Genomic DNA, 17358 nt, shown 5'->3' on the forward strand with positions numbered 1-17358 from the left:
TTTTTATCAGTAAAGACCTATTTCTTAAAATGATATGTTGGTTTCAAGAGCACAAGGTTTATTTTTCAGTAAAAATGAAACATCATTCAAATTTATATAATTTTGTTAAGTTAGTGACTGAACTTTAAAGTTCTCTTTCAATAGTCAATAGTTTTGTAAAAATAAAACCAGATTTTCTCCAAATTTTCTCTAATATTTTACTCTTAACAGCATGCAAGACACGGTCCACAGTACAGATGTATTTTCAGTGGTACAAATATATTAAATACTGCCTGCATGACTGATCAATCTGCTTATGAAGTCTTTCCTATATTATTTCTGCTAGATTATGAGAAATGCCCTGATCCAAAGGTTTAATCTATTAATTACAAATAGAAGAACTAATATTACCATTCATTCACTTCTATTTTGAATGTACATCTACAATTATCCTGTGGGAGAAAAAGTAGTTTCAGTATCTTCACAAACCTACAGTTTTTAAAATAAATTAGTTTAAATAAATTTCTATAATTCTCAGGATGATCTCATATTTAATGAACAGACTATGTTCAATATCTATGGAAACTCAAGAAGAGTACGTATGTTAACTTGGATTGGCACTCGGAAGAAATCTAACTTTATTCCATTTGTTTTAACACTTAATTTTCATAGCATGGGTAGAATAAGGCAAATTCTGTTTAGGACCATATTTTAGGAGAGTTGTCATTCCCTCAATTTTTAAAAGAAATTGAAAAATTTTCTCAATGTAGATATTTCTTATTCATACAATATTATATGTTGTTGTTTAAAATAGGCTTCATTAATAATTAAGAAATGTAATTTTGACTAATGCGTTTATTCAATTTGTCATGTATGTACTGAGAATGTACTATGTATCAGTAGACTAAGAAATCTAATTTTGACTAATGCATTTATTCAGTCATCATGGGTATGTACCGAAAATGTACTATATATCAGTAGACGCTGGGGAGAAAAAAGATTAAGTAGACACAGCTCCTGCCTCCAGGAACATAAAAATCCACTAAGGGAGAGAGACAAGAATAAATAGGCAATAAATTAAATGAACTCTGGAACTACAGAGGACAGGCACCTTGGAGAGATCAGGGAAGAATTTCTGGAGGAGATGGCATATAAACTGTGTTCTGAAGGATAGGGATACATGTTATTCAGGCAAAGAAAGGGTCATTGAGAGGGTGTGAAGCAAAGGGTATCCTTGAATAAGACAGAGATGTGAATAACAACCCACCCAGGAAGCATGAAGGGCGTGGCACATTTAGAAATATGGCTAGCGCATGGAATTCCAAGAAAAATTGTTCTGAGAAATGTAAGAAAAACTTTAAATGCTATATTAAGAATTTACTATTTTACCCTGACTACATTGGGAAGTGTCCGAAGTATTTGAAGCAGAGCAGTTATAAGAGTTGATTCAGATCTTATGTCACTCTGATGGCAGAGGGGAGAAAAGATTAGAAGGGACTAAACAAGTTTGAGAAATACGTTAGAAAATGTTTATTTTTTTTGATTTCTTAAAATATGATCACTGGGCCCTATTTTATTCCTGTGTAGACTCTGAATCTACACAGTCTACATAAATGTCTTTCGAGCACACTCACTTTTATACTCCTAAGTTACCTATGGCCTACTTACACTAATGACCTAAAACAATTGCTTTTAGACACTGTAAACTACAGGCTGCAAAGCGTCTCATTTTTAGCTTCAAATTAACTTTTAAATTTTTATTTCAACCTCAAGATTGCAATGCAATGATGTTTCATTATCAGATGGGAACTATGACATAATGAATATGATACTAACAATTAATGGATAAAGTCTTGGAGTTTGTGAATGGATTATTTGTTTTACAGACTGAGTAGATTCAAGGTTATGCCCAATAAATAACATGACATCACTCTCATTCATATTCTCTTTTTTGAGTGGAAAGAAAGGTAGAGTGGAGAGGAGCTACAGCTGGCCATTTTATAATTCTGAACTTGTGGCCTCTCTTCTTTATGTATAATATCTATGTGAATCAGTTGGGTGTATAATCGTATTTTGGGGAAGTGGGAAAGATTAACTGAGATTTAATCTATTTAAATACTTGAATAATACTAACAACTCTTAAGAGCTTACAATTGACAACTACACTGTTTAATGAACTTTATGTGTATTAATTCATTTAACTTTCACAGCAATCCTACAAGACAGTGCTATTATTCCCATTGCATAGATTAGTACAGAAGAGAGTTTAAGCAACTTCCCCAATACCACCCAACTGGGAAATTGGAGAATGGAGACACAGGTTTCAAAACTAAATAATTTGGCTACAGACACCATATTCTCAAACTCTAATCTATAATGGCAAGTAAGCACAATAAAATGCGCACTTACTTTAAAAAGTATTTTAAATTGTGATTTGTTAAAATTGTGATGAAGAACCCACAGGCCTTTATCACAAAGCTCCCTTCCCGGTATGGCCATCGTGACAGATAATCTAATTTCAATATGAGATGTTTTAAATCTGTTTCTGTGTTGACAATTCTTAAATATACCAGAGAACTGGACCATTTCATTTACTGATATAATTTTAGTAATAAATTAGTAGGTCTAATGTGTGATATTACACACTTTTCTATAGAATGTAATAAAATCATTTCCATTTCAAATTTAAAAATAAGGCCCGTCATCGAATTTGTTTTTCTTAATTAGACTTCGGGTAAAATTATTTCTCAACACTGACTCAAATATACAAGTGTGTGTGCATATTCTTCTTCTAAATCAAAGTATAGTTTCGAATCTTAGAATTTTTGAGCTGTGTAGAAATCACACGGTACAATACTTCCATGAGAAAAATGCACCTCATAAAAGGTAAACGAATTGTCAGGGTCACATACAAGGTGGATAACTCCCTTATGTAGAAACATCTTAGGAGATGTCTTATAAAATTGAAACCATTTAAATCTTTTAACCATGTTAGTGGATTTGTGACAAAATTATAAATTTTTGAACAAAACCCAATAACTTCTTTCATCATAACAAAATTAAAAGGTAAAGTAATAATAGATAAGATGATGAATACAATTTGGGGTTACCTAAATCAAGGGAATATATGAGAAAATAAAAAAGAAAGAAGACCATTTCCATGTGTGAGTATAGACCGTTTCCATGTGGAAATCTGTAACCATTTGGCTAAAAATCTAGATTTCCTCTACTATTCAAATATGTAACAGTTTTAACTTAATAGCTACTGCAAAATTAATATGAAAACATGCATTATTTTATCACTAGAAATGAACTTTGTTCTCTTTTGATGCCTTGGTATATTAAAGTATACTTCTCAAGAGTATACCTACTTTAATCATGTCTAGTGAGTTATTATGTAAAAGGTACAAAGAACTAAGAACTGGGGCTTTAAAATACATGATATTTGTGGAAGCATTTTTTGAATTATATGAATAGAAAAAGATACTATTCACTTTCCAAAATATCCTTAATATTAAAATTACAGGTCTTTAATAATGTTCACTATTAAATTAGAGGTCATTGGAAAATCATAATAAATGGAAGCATCCTACAGTGCTCATAAAAGGAAAGTAGTGGAGCTCCCTCTATTGAATTATACTTGAGAAATAACGTATTTAAAATCATAATTTTATTATCAAAATGACCGCGTTGTAACAACCGGAAATTTTTCTTTCTAAGTTCTAATATTTTCAAATTACGGAAACACATATAATAATGTCAATTTCTGAGAATAATATAGTGCATTACATATGTCTTTATTATTTTAACACGTGTTTTTTTCTCTTTTTTTGTTTGGGGAAAATTACATTTTAAAGCTATAATTTTCAATTATGTTCTTTTGTTTTTCCTGAGATGATAAAACTGAAAGGTTACTTGACATTCATTGAGATTGTGAAACATTCTAATAAAATATACTTTTCAGTTTAGTTATGGAAGCCGAAAATGTATTCAGATGGAACTGAAATGTTTCTCAATCAGTAAAATAAAGTATTTCACAAGTTTTCCTGATGTGAATAACTGACACTATTAGGTTACTGAAAAATGTGTTTCATAATGATTATTATTTGGTTGAGTGTCTACAATGTACCAGGCACTGACAAACATAATATAAATTCATTACCTTCTTGAATATTCCTACCAAATGAACTTGGTAATACTGCTATCCTCAACTAACAAATGAAAAAAACAGACAAAAGCTAGAAAGCAAACTCATGCTCTGATCCATAGCCCAAGCTCTTGAGCTCTTATATAAAGAAATCTGTGCTGTGCATTGACAGTCTGGAGTCTCTGAGCATAGACAGTTCATGAAGATCAAGCAGAGAATAGGTCTTCTAATACCATGGAGATACGGCCATACTGTCTACCATCAAATCACTACTCAAGCAGTTCAAATCATTTCTAACCAAACACTTTGGATGGATTCTAGAAAATGATAACCTCCAAATCATACCCTGAAACCCTACTCCTTTTTTACTATTTTATAATTTCTTTTAGAAAGGAGGCATTTTCTAACAGCAAAGAGGAAAAGAGCTGAGTGGATAAAGGTTTTGTTTTAATAAACAGATACGTATTTGCCATTCTAGTATGATAAGAGAAGCTATTTAATCTTATACTAAACAAGCATTTCTCGAGAAAAAAAAAAAAAAAAACTATTTGAGAACTAGCCAGCATCCATTGAGGCTGGGTGGAATAGGGGATTTATGTAATGGAGTAAATCCAAATATATATTACATTTTACCCTTAGATCGGATATCAAAACTATTATTCATACTTAGTCCATGACCATCTCTGCAGAAATATAAAACCTGTACCTTATAATCACCATAAACATTCTTCTTAGAAAGTGTCGTAGCTATCACCAGGTGGGGAAAATGCTTGCAGAATAAAGTATAAGTGCCCCAAATTTGAACATCTAAACTAAATACCAGGCAGAAACTGCTTTATTCATTAAATTACAATATGTGCACACAAACATTACCTCCATTATGAATATTTATCATTTGTTTAAAAATATTACTTTCGGCATATAATTCTTCAAAACCATATATATACTGCTATTTTTTATGTAAAGGTGACTAAAATAGATTTTATTCCTACTTTCCTTAATGGCTTAAAAAATTACAGGTGAAAAATATTTAATGGCACTGATTTTTAAAAAATATTTGTAAAATATTGTACTTTTTATCAGCTTATAAAAAATTCTGACAAGCTTTGTTGGAAGAATTGTTCAAAAGATGATTTACTTAAGCCTTAAACTTGTTGGAATAATTGTTTGAAATATGATTTACTTAAAAATAACTGAAGTTTGTTTAGTAATGACTATTATACAGGGTTTACAAAGTGGCATTACTCAGACCACCCATACAATGTATACTGTACCTACAATGAACTAATACAAATATTTGGAACCATTTTTTTGTGTTGAAAAGCAGTATTAAATTCACTTATGGCTCAAATGTGGCTGCCTCTTAATCCTGATTGTACAGAGTATGAATCTTACAAAATGGAAGAAGTGATGGCTTATAATTACACAGTTTATGTTCTAAAAGTTAGCAATCTTATGTAGAAAGAACAATAATAAAAATTCATGGTAAATACCTGTCTTTTCCCATTTCTGGCCCAATCTCATATATAATAAAGTTAGGCACCAACATAGCTTTCGCCTTGTATGTGAGTGTATATGCCTACTACTCCTATAACTCTAACTTTTCCAATAAGCTTTAAATAAATGAAAACCAAATTATGATATTGGTTAAAAAGAGGAATGTAATAGTACAGATTTATGAAGAGAGTTTAAGAAAGAGGCATTATCTTACTTTTGTTGGGATGTTTTTTAAAGATGTGTACCCTTTGAGCAGTAATTTTAGAATTTCTTTCTAAACGAAAAACACATATTCTTTGACTCAGTAATTTTACTTCCAAGACATTTTACCAACAACTGCCACCAATTGCTTACATGGACAATAACATGTATTAGGATGTTCACTGCTCTAGTGTTTGTAATAACAAAAGATTGGAAACAACCTAAACTTCCAGGAACTTGTGAAATGGTTAAATTAATGATGATAGTACAGTAAAATCCAATGCACCCTTTCTAAAAATGAGGTAGAGCTATAGGAGCTGCTATGAGACAATTTTTTAATCTCCAAAATGTACTGCTAAGTGAAAAAGGAAAGGTACAAAATGATATATATCGTATGTTTCCACTTTATTTTTTAAGTAGGGAGGTATACATACAAATATTTACTAATATGTGAATATTTCAATAAGACAAAGACATCCTCTTCTAGATCCCACAACTGGCAAGTCAATTAGGGAGATTACAGGAAAGTATTTGAACAACTTCAAGGAATCCTTGGTTTTTGCCTCAACCGTCAAAACTTCTTTAGTTTTCCTGAAAAGGGATAGGCACATTTTCACCTCCAGGAGTTAGAAACCATGTTTCTTACCACCTTAGCATCCTCAGTCATGTTATTTCCTCAGCCCACATCCTTTGCTAGATTATTCCTTGGCACATAGTTCAGACATCACTTCCTGCAAGACGTTTTCTGAGTTTCTCTTAAACCCCAGACTAGATCTGGCCACTTTGTTGTAAAATGCTGTTCATTTGTTCTTGTGATATTTACCAAAATTTCTAGCAAATAGTTATATAGTTAATTAATTGATAACTGTTTCCCTGAGAGAACATAACATCTTTGAGTGATAGGATCTTGAATGTATAGTAATTAGTTTATTTCCATATCCTCAAGCACAATGTGTAGTACATATTGAGCGCTCCATTAATATTTGTTGAAAGCTGTTATATACGCTGAATGATCAATTGACATGAGTTTTAATTCTGGATTGGCCAAGAATGTGACCTTAGTCAAGTAGTTAAGTAATTTTTAGGTTCTTTACAGGTCAAAACCTTTAATCTATGAGATTAGGCACAAACGAAACTGAAAACACGTCACTAGGAATTGTGGTTAATTTGCTACAGAATTTTAGGTAATCTCTTAACCTGTGGTTTCGTTTACTTCAGCTCTCAAATGGGGGGCTAAACAAAAAGAACATCAAAAGAACATTCTCATTTTTCCAACAACCCTTCTTTTACCATATTTTAACTTGTGACAATAAATTGCATGCCTCTAATCCTTCAGAATTCATTCTCTCTCTCTCTCTCTCTCTCTCTCTCTCTGTCTCTCTGTCTTTCTCTCTCCTCTCCAGCCCCCAATACACACAAACTCACACACACTGAACTTTCCATAATTTAGCTCTGGAGAGAGTTAAGGTTTTAGCTCTAAGTGAAAGTATTCTTATTCAACACTGCTTGAGCCTCTCAAAAGGCCATATGTTTTGCCCAAGGATCTAGAAGGTGAAAATTGTTAATACAGGGTCAAAGTTTCTGCGATAAGCGTCTTTGCTGTTGTCACACCCTTGGCTACAACTGTGTCCTAGCCATACTGTTGGTGGCCACATCAGGTCGGCTTTTCTGACTGATACAACTTAGTTTACATGTACAGAAGAACACTGGGGCTTCCTTCAACATCCCTGATTTTTTTAAGAATTAAATTGGTAGTGTGATTACTGAGAAATCTCATAGAAGAACAGAATGGGAGTCGTACAATTTGCTGCAAAAGGAATTCAGGCTCATACTGAAACAGTTCTTCCCTAAATAACCCCGTAGCTAAGTGTAGCTCCCAGGTGAATTTCAAACAAAATTATTCCCTTGGCATTTGAGGTCAATTTAGTTTCCATTCCAAACCATGGGATCCTTAATGTTTCAATCTACAACATTCTGGAATTCTAGAGGCTACAACCTCACATCTTTCTTTCTTATACCTGACATGAAAGGGGCATGCAACCCATTAATGATATTTCTCTGTAGCTGATAATTAAATTTAAATGGGTTAAAAATATGCACTTGGTTAGGATGAAGAGTGCATTTATCACAGTGAAGTACTCCAAGACATACAGACAGACAAGTTACAAATTATTGTAGAGCCTGTATAATACGTTATCCAAAATGCACTTCTGAAAATGAAAAAGGATGCCATTAATAATTGTACCAGCTCATGAGGCATAAACCAGGACAGTCTTTGGTATACCAAGATGTATGAATGGTCAACCTACTAATAATGTGCATATTAAGCAAGATAGCACCAAAAGATATAAAAGAAAGAAAATAAATGTCTATAATAGGTAACACAGAAGTTGACAACAAATGACACCATAGGTGTCACCTGGGGAATGGTTAGCTGATTGTACCACAAACAAGCTGAATTTGGAAGTGTTCAATGTATAGGTTTCAACCCTGAAAACTTAGAAGCTTCTTTTGGCTGCTTACCAAACGTTTTCCCATCTTTTAGGGATGAATTCTCACTAGCCAAACTCCTAAACCAGCTTATTGGTATACATAAGAGCAATTATTGCCAAGGGAATACAATGCTTCTCTTCCAGCTAGTGCATCCTCTACCTGTAAACTGGCTATATAAGAAGTCACATTGGGCTCAGTGCGGTGGCTCATGCCTGTAATCCCAGCACTTTGGGAGGCCGCGGCAGGTGGATCACCTGAGGCCAGGAGTTCGAGACCAGCCTGGCCAACATGGCGAAACCCAGTATCTACTAAAAATACACAAAATTAGCTGGGCGAGCTGGTGGGCACCTGTAATTCCAGCTACTTGGAAGGCTGAGGCAGGAGAATCGCTTGAACTCGGGAGGCGGAGGTTGCAGTGAGCAGAGATCACACCATTGCACTCTAGCCTGGGCAACAAGAGTGAGACACCGTCTCAAAAACAAAAACAAAAACAAAAAACAAATATCACATTATAATTAGAAGATTTCTTAGTGACCATGAAATTCCAGCATGGGAAAGTTTACTATATGACTTGAATATTCAGAGGAGCATTATGTTATTTTTTAAGAAAAAAAAAAAATAGAGACGGAGTTACACAATATTGGCCAGGCTGGTCTCGAACTCTTGGCCTCAGATGATCCGCCCGCCTCGGCCTCCCAAAGTGCTAGGATTATAGGTATGAGCCACTGAGCCTGGCCCCAGAATTAGGTTCTTATAATGAGTTTTATCTATCTCAACAAAAAGCTATACCTGCTAAGGAGACTGGGCAAGTCATGTCTGCCAGTTAGAGGGGCCACTTACTTTCACCATAAAAGAAAGTGTTTGGATTCATTAAGTATAATAGCTTCAGTAACCACATTTGGCCCAACTCCTCCACTTTTTCTATGTTTCTCCAATGACCAAAGCCTTTTTCATCCTTAATCACAGGTCTTTTACGAATATACACGTTCTTTTCTTTTTGTTTTTCATTAATACTACTAAAGTGCCATCAGGTCTTGATGGCCTGTCCCACTCTGTTCTTTCATGATGGTTTTATTTTCCAGTTCAATTCTCAGTGAGGAATATTATATCCTCAACTCCCAAACTCCTTGGGAAAATTTCTTAGTAATCCATGAATGTCAGGTGCTGCCATATGGACTTTAATTCTCTACATATGCATTGCTTCTACTGTATTTAATGCAAAGAAAAAATGTGAAGCAGCTTCTAGGTGTCAAGCTCTTAACTAGACTTGAGGATACATAGACAAAGATGATATTTGGTATTCAAAAAATTTATGTTCAACTGAAAAAAGTCACCAATGTCATAATAGAATGTGATAAAAACTACAGAAAAGACAAGTACAGGGAAAAGGAAAAGGGAAAAGTTAAGACTCACTTTAGTCATTATCAACGTCCCAATGTTGATTTTGCACCAAAGGCAAGTAAGTACAGGAAAGTTTTTTTTTTTTTCCATTTACAGTTCAAATAAGGTAACCTAGACCCTCTCTAAAACTATACAGATAGAGAGGATAAAAATCCACATACATCAATTTCTAAGGTGAAAGTATCTTTGAGATTTATCTCCCTTAAGAAAACATTGTGTTGGAGTGCTGTTTGATATCTTAATCTACAAATTCAGTTAACTTCTCTAGTGAAATCATCACAATAAGTTAAAATAATCAAAAATAAAGTCTTTTTAAATTACAAGTTCCAATATGCCTAACATTTATGGATTTGATATTACTGTTTTTCACTGTTTACTGTAACCCCACAATCCATTATAAGTAGTAATTTTTTCTTCTAAAAGCAGGTGTGTGAAAATCCTACTGGAGAGTCAACCTACCTGGCTGCTAACCCAACTCATAGCATGAAAAGGGTATTGCTTTATTATTCATTTATTCATGGAAACTCATAGGATGCAATAAAAAAATTGCTTAAGAAAAAGGGCCAGGTGACGGTAAAATTTTTCTAAAACTTGAAATGTGATTTTGCAGAGCTAAACAAATTATTCATAGTGGAAGTGTCATTGAGCAAAGGCCAGAAGACTACAGCAATTGCCATGGTCATAGTATGTTTTCCTGTGAATGAACATCAAGAGTCTATAATATTTACAGGATTTGAAAAGACTGCAAAGGTTTAGTTTCATCTCATAGATGTTTTTAGTCTTACATGGGCCAAGATTTTGCATCAGTTCCTTAAGTGATACAGAAAACAGCTAAAACAATAATAATAACGGTAATAGAGAAGAAAATCAGAGAAGCTGGACAGCTGTCTAATTTCTGATTAACCTATTCCCCAGCAGTTTAGTTTCATTGTATTGAAGTACTATGAATTCTTAGACCAGACAAGTAGAGACACGTTCATTGAAGTACCTCAACTCAAAATCAAATTAAGTAATCCTTTGGTTAGAAGATGTTGTGGATTGTACACAACTCTGGTATCCCCTTCAATGGAATGGATAATTAAGAACTGACTGGATAAATAAGAGAGGAAGCATTAAAAGCTAATTTCATTCTTGGAACATAGACTACGATAATGGGCTATGATAATAGGTTAGCATAAAACAGTTACTGAATACCACAGCACATTTGGAACTAGGCATATCTGAATTATATAAGGTATTCTATTCAATAATAAGGGAAAAAAGAGAATGTAAAATTTATTATTTAAGCAGAGAAATTAGCTACATGAAAATATCAGTAATTCCAAAAATATGGTAATGACTTATGTACTATAGGAAGACTATAATAATTGTAGGATTTAACCTTACCAAATAGCCTGCAGTATCCTCTTCCTGAATATAGAATATCTATTTTAGTCTTGAATTTACTCTCCACAAGGAAAGGAAAATTCTAGCCTAATAAAAAAAGTAATCAAAAGTATAAATGGATTTTTTTCCATTTCTTATTGAAAATAAACTGAGTTGAAATCCAAAAGTAATAACCAAATAAATGTTATCACCCACCACTCCCAAGAAACCATTACTTAGTATTCCAGTAAGTTAGTTCATTCTTCATATGTCACATACATGTGTCACACACATGATGTGTAAGAAATGAGATGAGCCTCTGTGAAAACTCAACAATGAAGAATAAAATTAACACATTGTGAGAAATTGCATTTAAGTTTCTATGTATACATTGAGACAGAGACATATTCTTCTATCATAGCTATACCTAAGTGGATCTTCTGCATATCTGGGCTATAAATTGCATGTGTTTACTTGAGTGAATACCTTCAGGGAGCTAGAACTCTTTGATGGTGTTTTATGCTAAATAAATGGCCAGAACAGAAAGAAGCGTGTTTGGAAATGTAAAACATGCTTATTATAAAGCATTTAAAATACTATCTGACAAACTGCTGCCATCTTACACCAAGTAATACTGACAACTTAGGTGGTACTAAGTTTTACAAAGGCCCATGGTTAGTGGCATGAAAATTTGATGGAGAAAAGGAAAAAAGAGAAAAAAAAGAAACATCTTTCCATTATTTTAGCAAAATGATAAAAGTGATAATTAAGTGGAATAAATGAAAGAGTGCTATTCTATTAACAATATAATAAAAGCCTTAATTAACATAGCATGTTTTACTTAAAAAATTTGAAATGCTGAGCAAGGGAATTACTAATCTCAACACAATCAGAACCACACATTGCACAGAAAGAAATTCACAGATGGGAAATAAAAAAGAGCAGAAAAATAATTTTCCCAAGGTCACAACATTCTTACATGACATAGTTAAAAACTGAACACATGAATACTGACTACAATATACAATTTTTCTAATAACCCAAGACTATTAAAATAGGTTTTTATTAATTTTCTTCTTTTTGATAAGTCAATGGTAGACATGCATTTTCGTCTGAATGTCTATGAAAAAAGATAAGCTAGTTTGAATTTTCTACAAAGTCAAAAAAGGTTTGGAATCTGGTAAGACAAGATATTTTGGATTTCTACAAGTTTTAAAACAATAGAAAAATATTACTATTTTCTATTTCCTTCTGTCTTGCATTTACAACCATGTTGCAAATCAACTTTTTTGTTGAGCAACTTTAGGATGTACAATATGAGGCTTTGTCATATGAATATTTAAGCATAAACCATCATTTACATCTCATTCTAGGTACTATGTATGCAGTTTATGTAGGAACAGGTTTGCAGGAGAGATGGGTTACACTAGCAGGGCTTTCTGAGGCCTACTATCCTTTCCTACTTTTGGGTCCTCTTTTCCCAGGAGAGTGGAAGGCTAATTTCTCTCCTTCGTGCTTTTTTTTTATTTTTTTTTCCCCCTACTAAGGCTGGGAAGAGTAAGCATAGATGTTATCATGAATTTTTAAAGGTAGAAAAAAAAAGGAAATTAGAAATTGGGGTCCACTGATACTTTTCCAGTAATACAATTTATATGAATTTTGTCTAGACTGAGATCCTTAGAAAAATAGTGTTGAAAAATGACTCTGCCTGCCTAAATTGGTTTTTTACCTTAAGACTTCAGAAACAAAGAGTTTTTGAGCTGGGAGACATTTCAGAGAGTAGGTCTTTAGTCTGTCTTTTTATTTTATATGAGAAAACTGAAGCCCAAAAAGGTTAAATGATTTGCTCAAGTTCCTGAAGGTAGATGTCCTGAAGAAAGCCTAGAAAAGCAATTTACTGCAAATAATACTCCATTAAATTGTAAATTGCTATTGGATTAAATAAATCCTTAAGAAAAAAATATATATTGGCTGTTAAACAGTTTTTAGTTTTTAAATTAATCAATTTCAATAGTCCTACATCAATAGTCTTTGAAAGGACATTATTTGAGTTGATGCTTTCCCAAGTCCTGTTGAGATCAATTGATATGTTTGAAATATAATATCCCACTGAAGAAAGCTTTATGTGTGCTCATGTCTTAGAATGAATCTTATATCAGTGAGATCAGTGAGCAGTTATGAAAAATCCCATAGAGGGGTTCACACAGATGACCCAAGTGAAGAAAGAGTTAACTGCAGCGCCCCACCTCCTTGTAAATAATCCAGAAGAGCCTTTTTTTTTTTTTTTTTTTAAAGCAATACAAAATGTCACCACAGGCTGACGCTCTTTCTACAAGAATAATGAGATTATTGCTACCTCGGATGTTGAACACACACTTCATTGCCTTTATCTCTGAATTCAGTTTTCGTGGTTCATATATTTTTCTCCTCCTTTCAAAACAGGTAACGTGGCACGCCTAAAATATATCAATGACTTTGAAGCGACTACAGGTCGAAAGACCCGGGGAAGCAGATTCACAAACTCGAGTTTTTGACCTCTACAACTGGACACATACTATTAAAACTGCTCCGGAAATGAAGGGTGGCCGGCAGGAAAGTCAGTTACCCCCCTCAAATGAAGCCGGCCATTGGCACCGCACCCTCACCGGGCTCTGCTATGCAGAGGGCTCCGAAGGAGGTGCACTTACTGTCCGAGACTTGCTTCCTCAGTGTAGACACGGCGCCTTTAGTGCTATAACCTTCCCTTTTAAAACACACTGATACTGCAATGAGAATTTCGGCAATGCCAGCTCGGTAATTCACCGAAACCACGGATCTGAGGGTCCAGGGCATCGGATCCTCAGATTCACCGTGGCTGGCTGCGGTGAGCCGGGGCTAGCCGCTCGCCGAAAGCGCGCAGCTCGGTGTCCCCTGGACACACGAGCCTGTGGCGCCAAAAGAACCACCGTGAAGGAGGTCTGAAAGCGGAACTTTCCCCCTTTTAGCAGTTAAATGTGTAGACAAACCTATCCTGCGACGTGGCCCGCCTGTGATGGCACATAAAAGGAAACTGGTTATGTGCCTGTGGTCAGGGGTGTGGACGAGGGTGAGATTACATTCTCCAAGTCTCGAGGGGGTTAATCGGAAAACCAACTGTGGGCGTGTGGACGTTTGCATCTTACAAAGCGACATCACCCTTGTCCTCCCTTCTTGACTCATTCCCTGGCTCCAAAGTGTCCTTTCCTCCATCGGACAGTGGAATCTCGAAAAAGTGAAATCCACACTGTGCCAGGCCCAAGGGGGTCTCGACTTTCCACCTACCTCCACAGCGTTGTTACACTAGGACACTTGCTTTAAATCCGGTTGAACTGTGGTTTCACAGTCCCCGCCCCACAGCCCGAGATTTGTCAGGGAACGCAGACGCCTTTTTTTTCCCTCAGCCTCAGAAACATCAGGTGAGCTCATTACCTCACCCAGAAATGTAACTTTAATAAAGAGATCTGGAGAGGGCACTCCTCCCGCCCACACACACAGCAACGGCAGCAGCAGCAGCTCACAAACACTTGTAATCTCTTCCTCAGGCTCTGGCCCCCAAACCCCTCTCCCCGCCAGTTCTGGGAGAGATTCAGAGGCTATCAAATCTCTTCTGTGACCTGAGCTTGCCGACAGCTGAAGGGATGTTCACGGATAAAAGGAAGTGAGATTTTTCTTTGATAAAAGCTAAAGAAAAAGCTAAGAACAAACAGGCCAAAATATCAGGAAGTAGAAGTTTAACTGGCAACTGTCTACGCAGGGATAGAAATAAAACCTTCAAAGAAAAAAAATCCCCTAAATTTTCAGTTTAGGGGAGCAAAGGAACCTGCTGCTCTGTCAGGCAACTGTGAGCGCCCAGAATACCCTGTCAGAACAACTTGTGTCAGCCGCCAGGCGGGCCTGAGGATACCAGGGCCAGGGGACGTCCCCGAGGGTGTGGAAAGGGATTTCCCGCGAGATATTTTAGTTGTTGGGAATTTTGCCTTTTTTTTTTTTTTTCTCTGTCTCTCTTCTAAGACTCAGTACAGAACTGAGAACTGAGGCTCTATGAGCAGGTCCTGGAAATTCACAAGGCTCTCACTGAGGTGTCTCCCAGACCTAGTTACTAATTCCTGTTCAGGCTGTGTTATCTGCCTGCTGTCACCCTTACACTCACCACCCGCCCAGACAATGGACGGGGACCGCAGGGGGGAACGTTGAAACCGCGATTTTAAGCATTAGCAGGTTTCTCAAGGGGGGTGGGGGGGCGGTGATTAAAGTCCTCTCCTTCTCTACCCCTCCCATCCCTTCCTCAGCTCACCAGGGGGAAGTTACTAGGGGATTTATTACGAAAAAGTGCCGGCAGTTATTTCATCCGAGAGCTAAGCGAAAGAAAAACTGCTCGGGGCGCAGTGACGTGGACTTGGATACCCAGAGACAGGAGAAACTGTCAGAGGGCAAGAGTCCGCCGCCTATCTGGGAGCCGCAGGGACAATGGGAGAGCGTCAGGCGAATCCTGCCCACGGGCCCCTGCAGCCCCAAACCCGGAGCACCAAGTTCCTGGAGATTCACCCAGTTTCCCCAGCTTGATGCCCAAACTTGAGCCAACTAGCCAAGCCCAAACGTGCGGCACAGGTGACCGAGCCGGGGACAGCTCTGTGCCGGGACAGCGGTCCCCTTACCTCCCCCACGCTCCTGGGCGCACTGCCTCGGGGGTGCAAGGCTGGGACGGGGACCTAGGAAACTGCTCCAGGCCCACGTCTGTCTGGGGCTGCTACCAGGCCCTTGCTCACCTGGCCTGAAGACGGTGGCGGAGATCAAGAGGCAGAAGAGCAGACGGCAGGAACTGGCCCCCTTGGATTCCATATTCCTCCTCCTTCTTGGTGGGCCACTGACGGAGTCCACGCCGCAGGAGGGGGCGTCGTCCCGGGCCCCGCGGTGCCCGCGCGCTGGCGGGTCCCGAAGCAGGGGCAGCGTCTTCTCCCAGACACACCGTCCCCTGGGCTGTGGCGCTGCACCTTCGGGTCTCTGCCGCACGCAACTTTCCACCACGCAATGCCCCCAACTCCTCCTCCCTCCTGGTTAACACCAGCCCACGGGCCCTTCGGCTGTTCCTCCGGGGACAACGACCCTCTCTTTCCAGGAGACACTTGAGTAATTCGGAAAGGTGTAAGCGGTTGTTTTCGCTGATATCTTCGTTTATTTTCCTTGTCTTGGAATGATAATAATAATGGCAGTGGCAATGTGCTTGAAACGCCGGGTGCTAAGGACTCGCAGGAGGCGGCGACAGGGGGGCGGCGTGTCTCCTCAGGTGGCAGCGGTGGTAGCAGCGGCAGCGGCGGTAGCGGCGGCAGCGGTCTCCGGGCTGCTCTGAGTAGAGGGACTGAAAGGCGTGTGTAAGCTGCCTCTTTCCTCCTCTGCCCGCCTCCTCCCTCCCTCCCGTCTCCTCCCCACTTCCCCGGACGAAGCGCAAAGCAGGTGGTTGAAGCGCGGATCCGCAGCCTAGAGGCGCTGCAGGACTGAGTCCGAGCCCTGAGCCCAGCTCCGGGATCAGGGAGAACCGCGTGCCCCTGTCCTGGCGCCTGGGTGGGCGGGGCTTCACCGCGGCTCCGCCCCCAGGTCCAGGTCCGCCAATAAGAAGCAAGCACAGGAGCCGCGCGCGCCCGGGAGAGCCCTGGGACTAACACTTTCTGTGATGTTGCAGCGCCCTAGTGATAAGGCCTCTGGCTTCCAACTGCCCACCCACCCTCGCTGAGGTTTAAAAATCGACTGCCCTCTTCTTCCACCCATACGCCCATCCCACTGACTCATTCCTCAGAGATTTTTCTCCGCCGTGCAGCTGCAGCCTTCTGTCCTGTAAAGAGAATAGTGGGGCAGGGCGGTGGCGGTGGGGAGCGAACCTTGGGTCCAAGAGCGGGAGTGACGGGAAAAGGAAGGGGCAGGAGGAAGTGGCAAAGGTGGTAACTTGCTTCTCGGGAGTTAACAGGAATAGCTACTGGTTGGCAGGGGCAACCCCTGTACTGGACTGATTCCTCCTGTACTTTTCGAATCTCTCTCCTCCCCCTGCTCACCCCTACCACTCCCCTCACACCCGGCTGGCATAGACTTGGTTTTAAAGGAAGACTACGTGAGTCGACTGCCCGGTACCAACAGAAGATATTTGCTTTTCCCGGGGGAAATTAAATCCGGAATTTCTAAACCGTACTTCGTCATACGGATTTTCCCAATGTCTACAAAAGCCCTCTAGAGAGCGTGTCACTTTTTTACTTTGAGTTAAGCGGTGA

The 17358-nt window shown here is 38.2% G+C and overlaps 1 protein-coding gene across 2 annotated transcripts in view; it reads right to left on the bottom strand.

The window, feature by feature from the left end:
* Positions 1-16595, bottom strand: part of ALCAM (activated leukocyte cell adhesion molecule) — a 209877-nt gene extending 193282 nt beyond the window's left edge. The window contains exon 1 of one of the 2 annotated variants that reach the window (XM_003261764.4): positions 15868-16595. In XM_003261764.4, coding sequence (XP_003261812.1) covers positions 15868-15940 — 73 coding nt within the window. In that variant the 5' untranslated portion in view covers positions 15941-16595. The remainder of the gene's footprint in view (positions 1-15867) is intronic. The other variant, XM_003261765.3, reaches the window with a different exon arrangement.
* Positions 16596-17358: the final 763 nt, after the last annotated feature.

Source organism: Nomascus leucogenys, chromosome 21 (assembly GCF_006542625.1).
Source record: "Nomascus leucogenys isolate Asia chromosome 21, Asia_NLE_v1, whole genome shotgun sequence".
NCBI classification, from domain to species: domain Eukaryota; kingdom Metazoa; phylum Chordata; class Mammalia; order Primates; family Hylobatidae; genus Nomascus; species Nomascus leucogenys.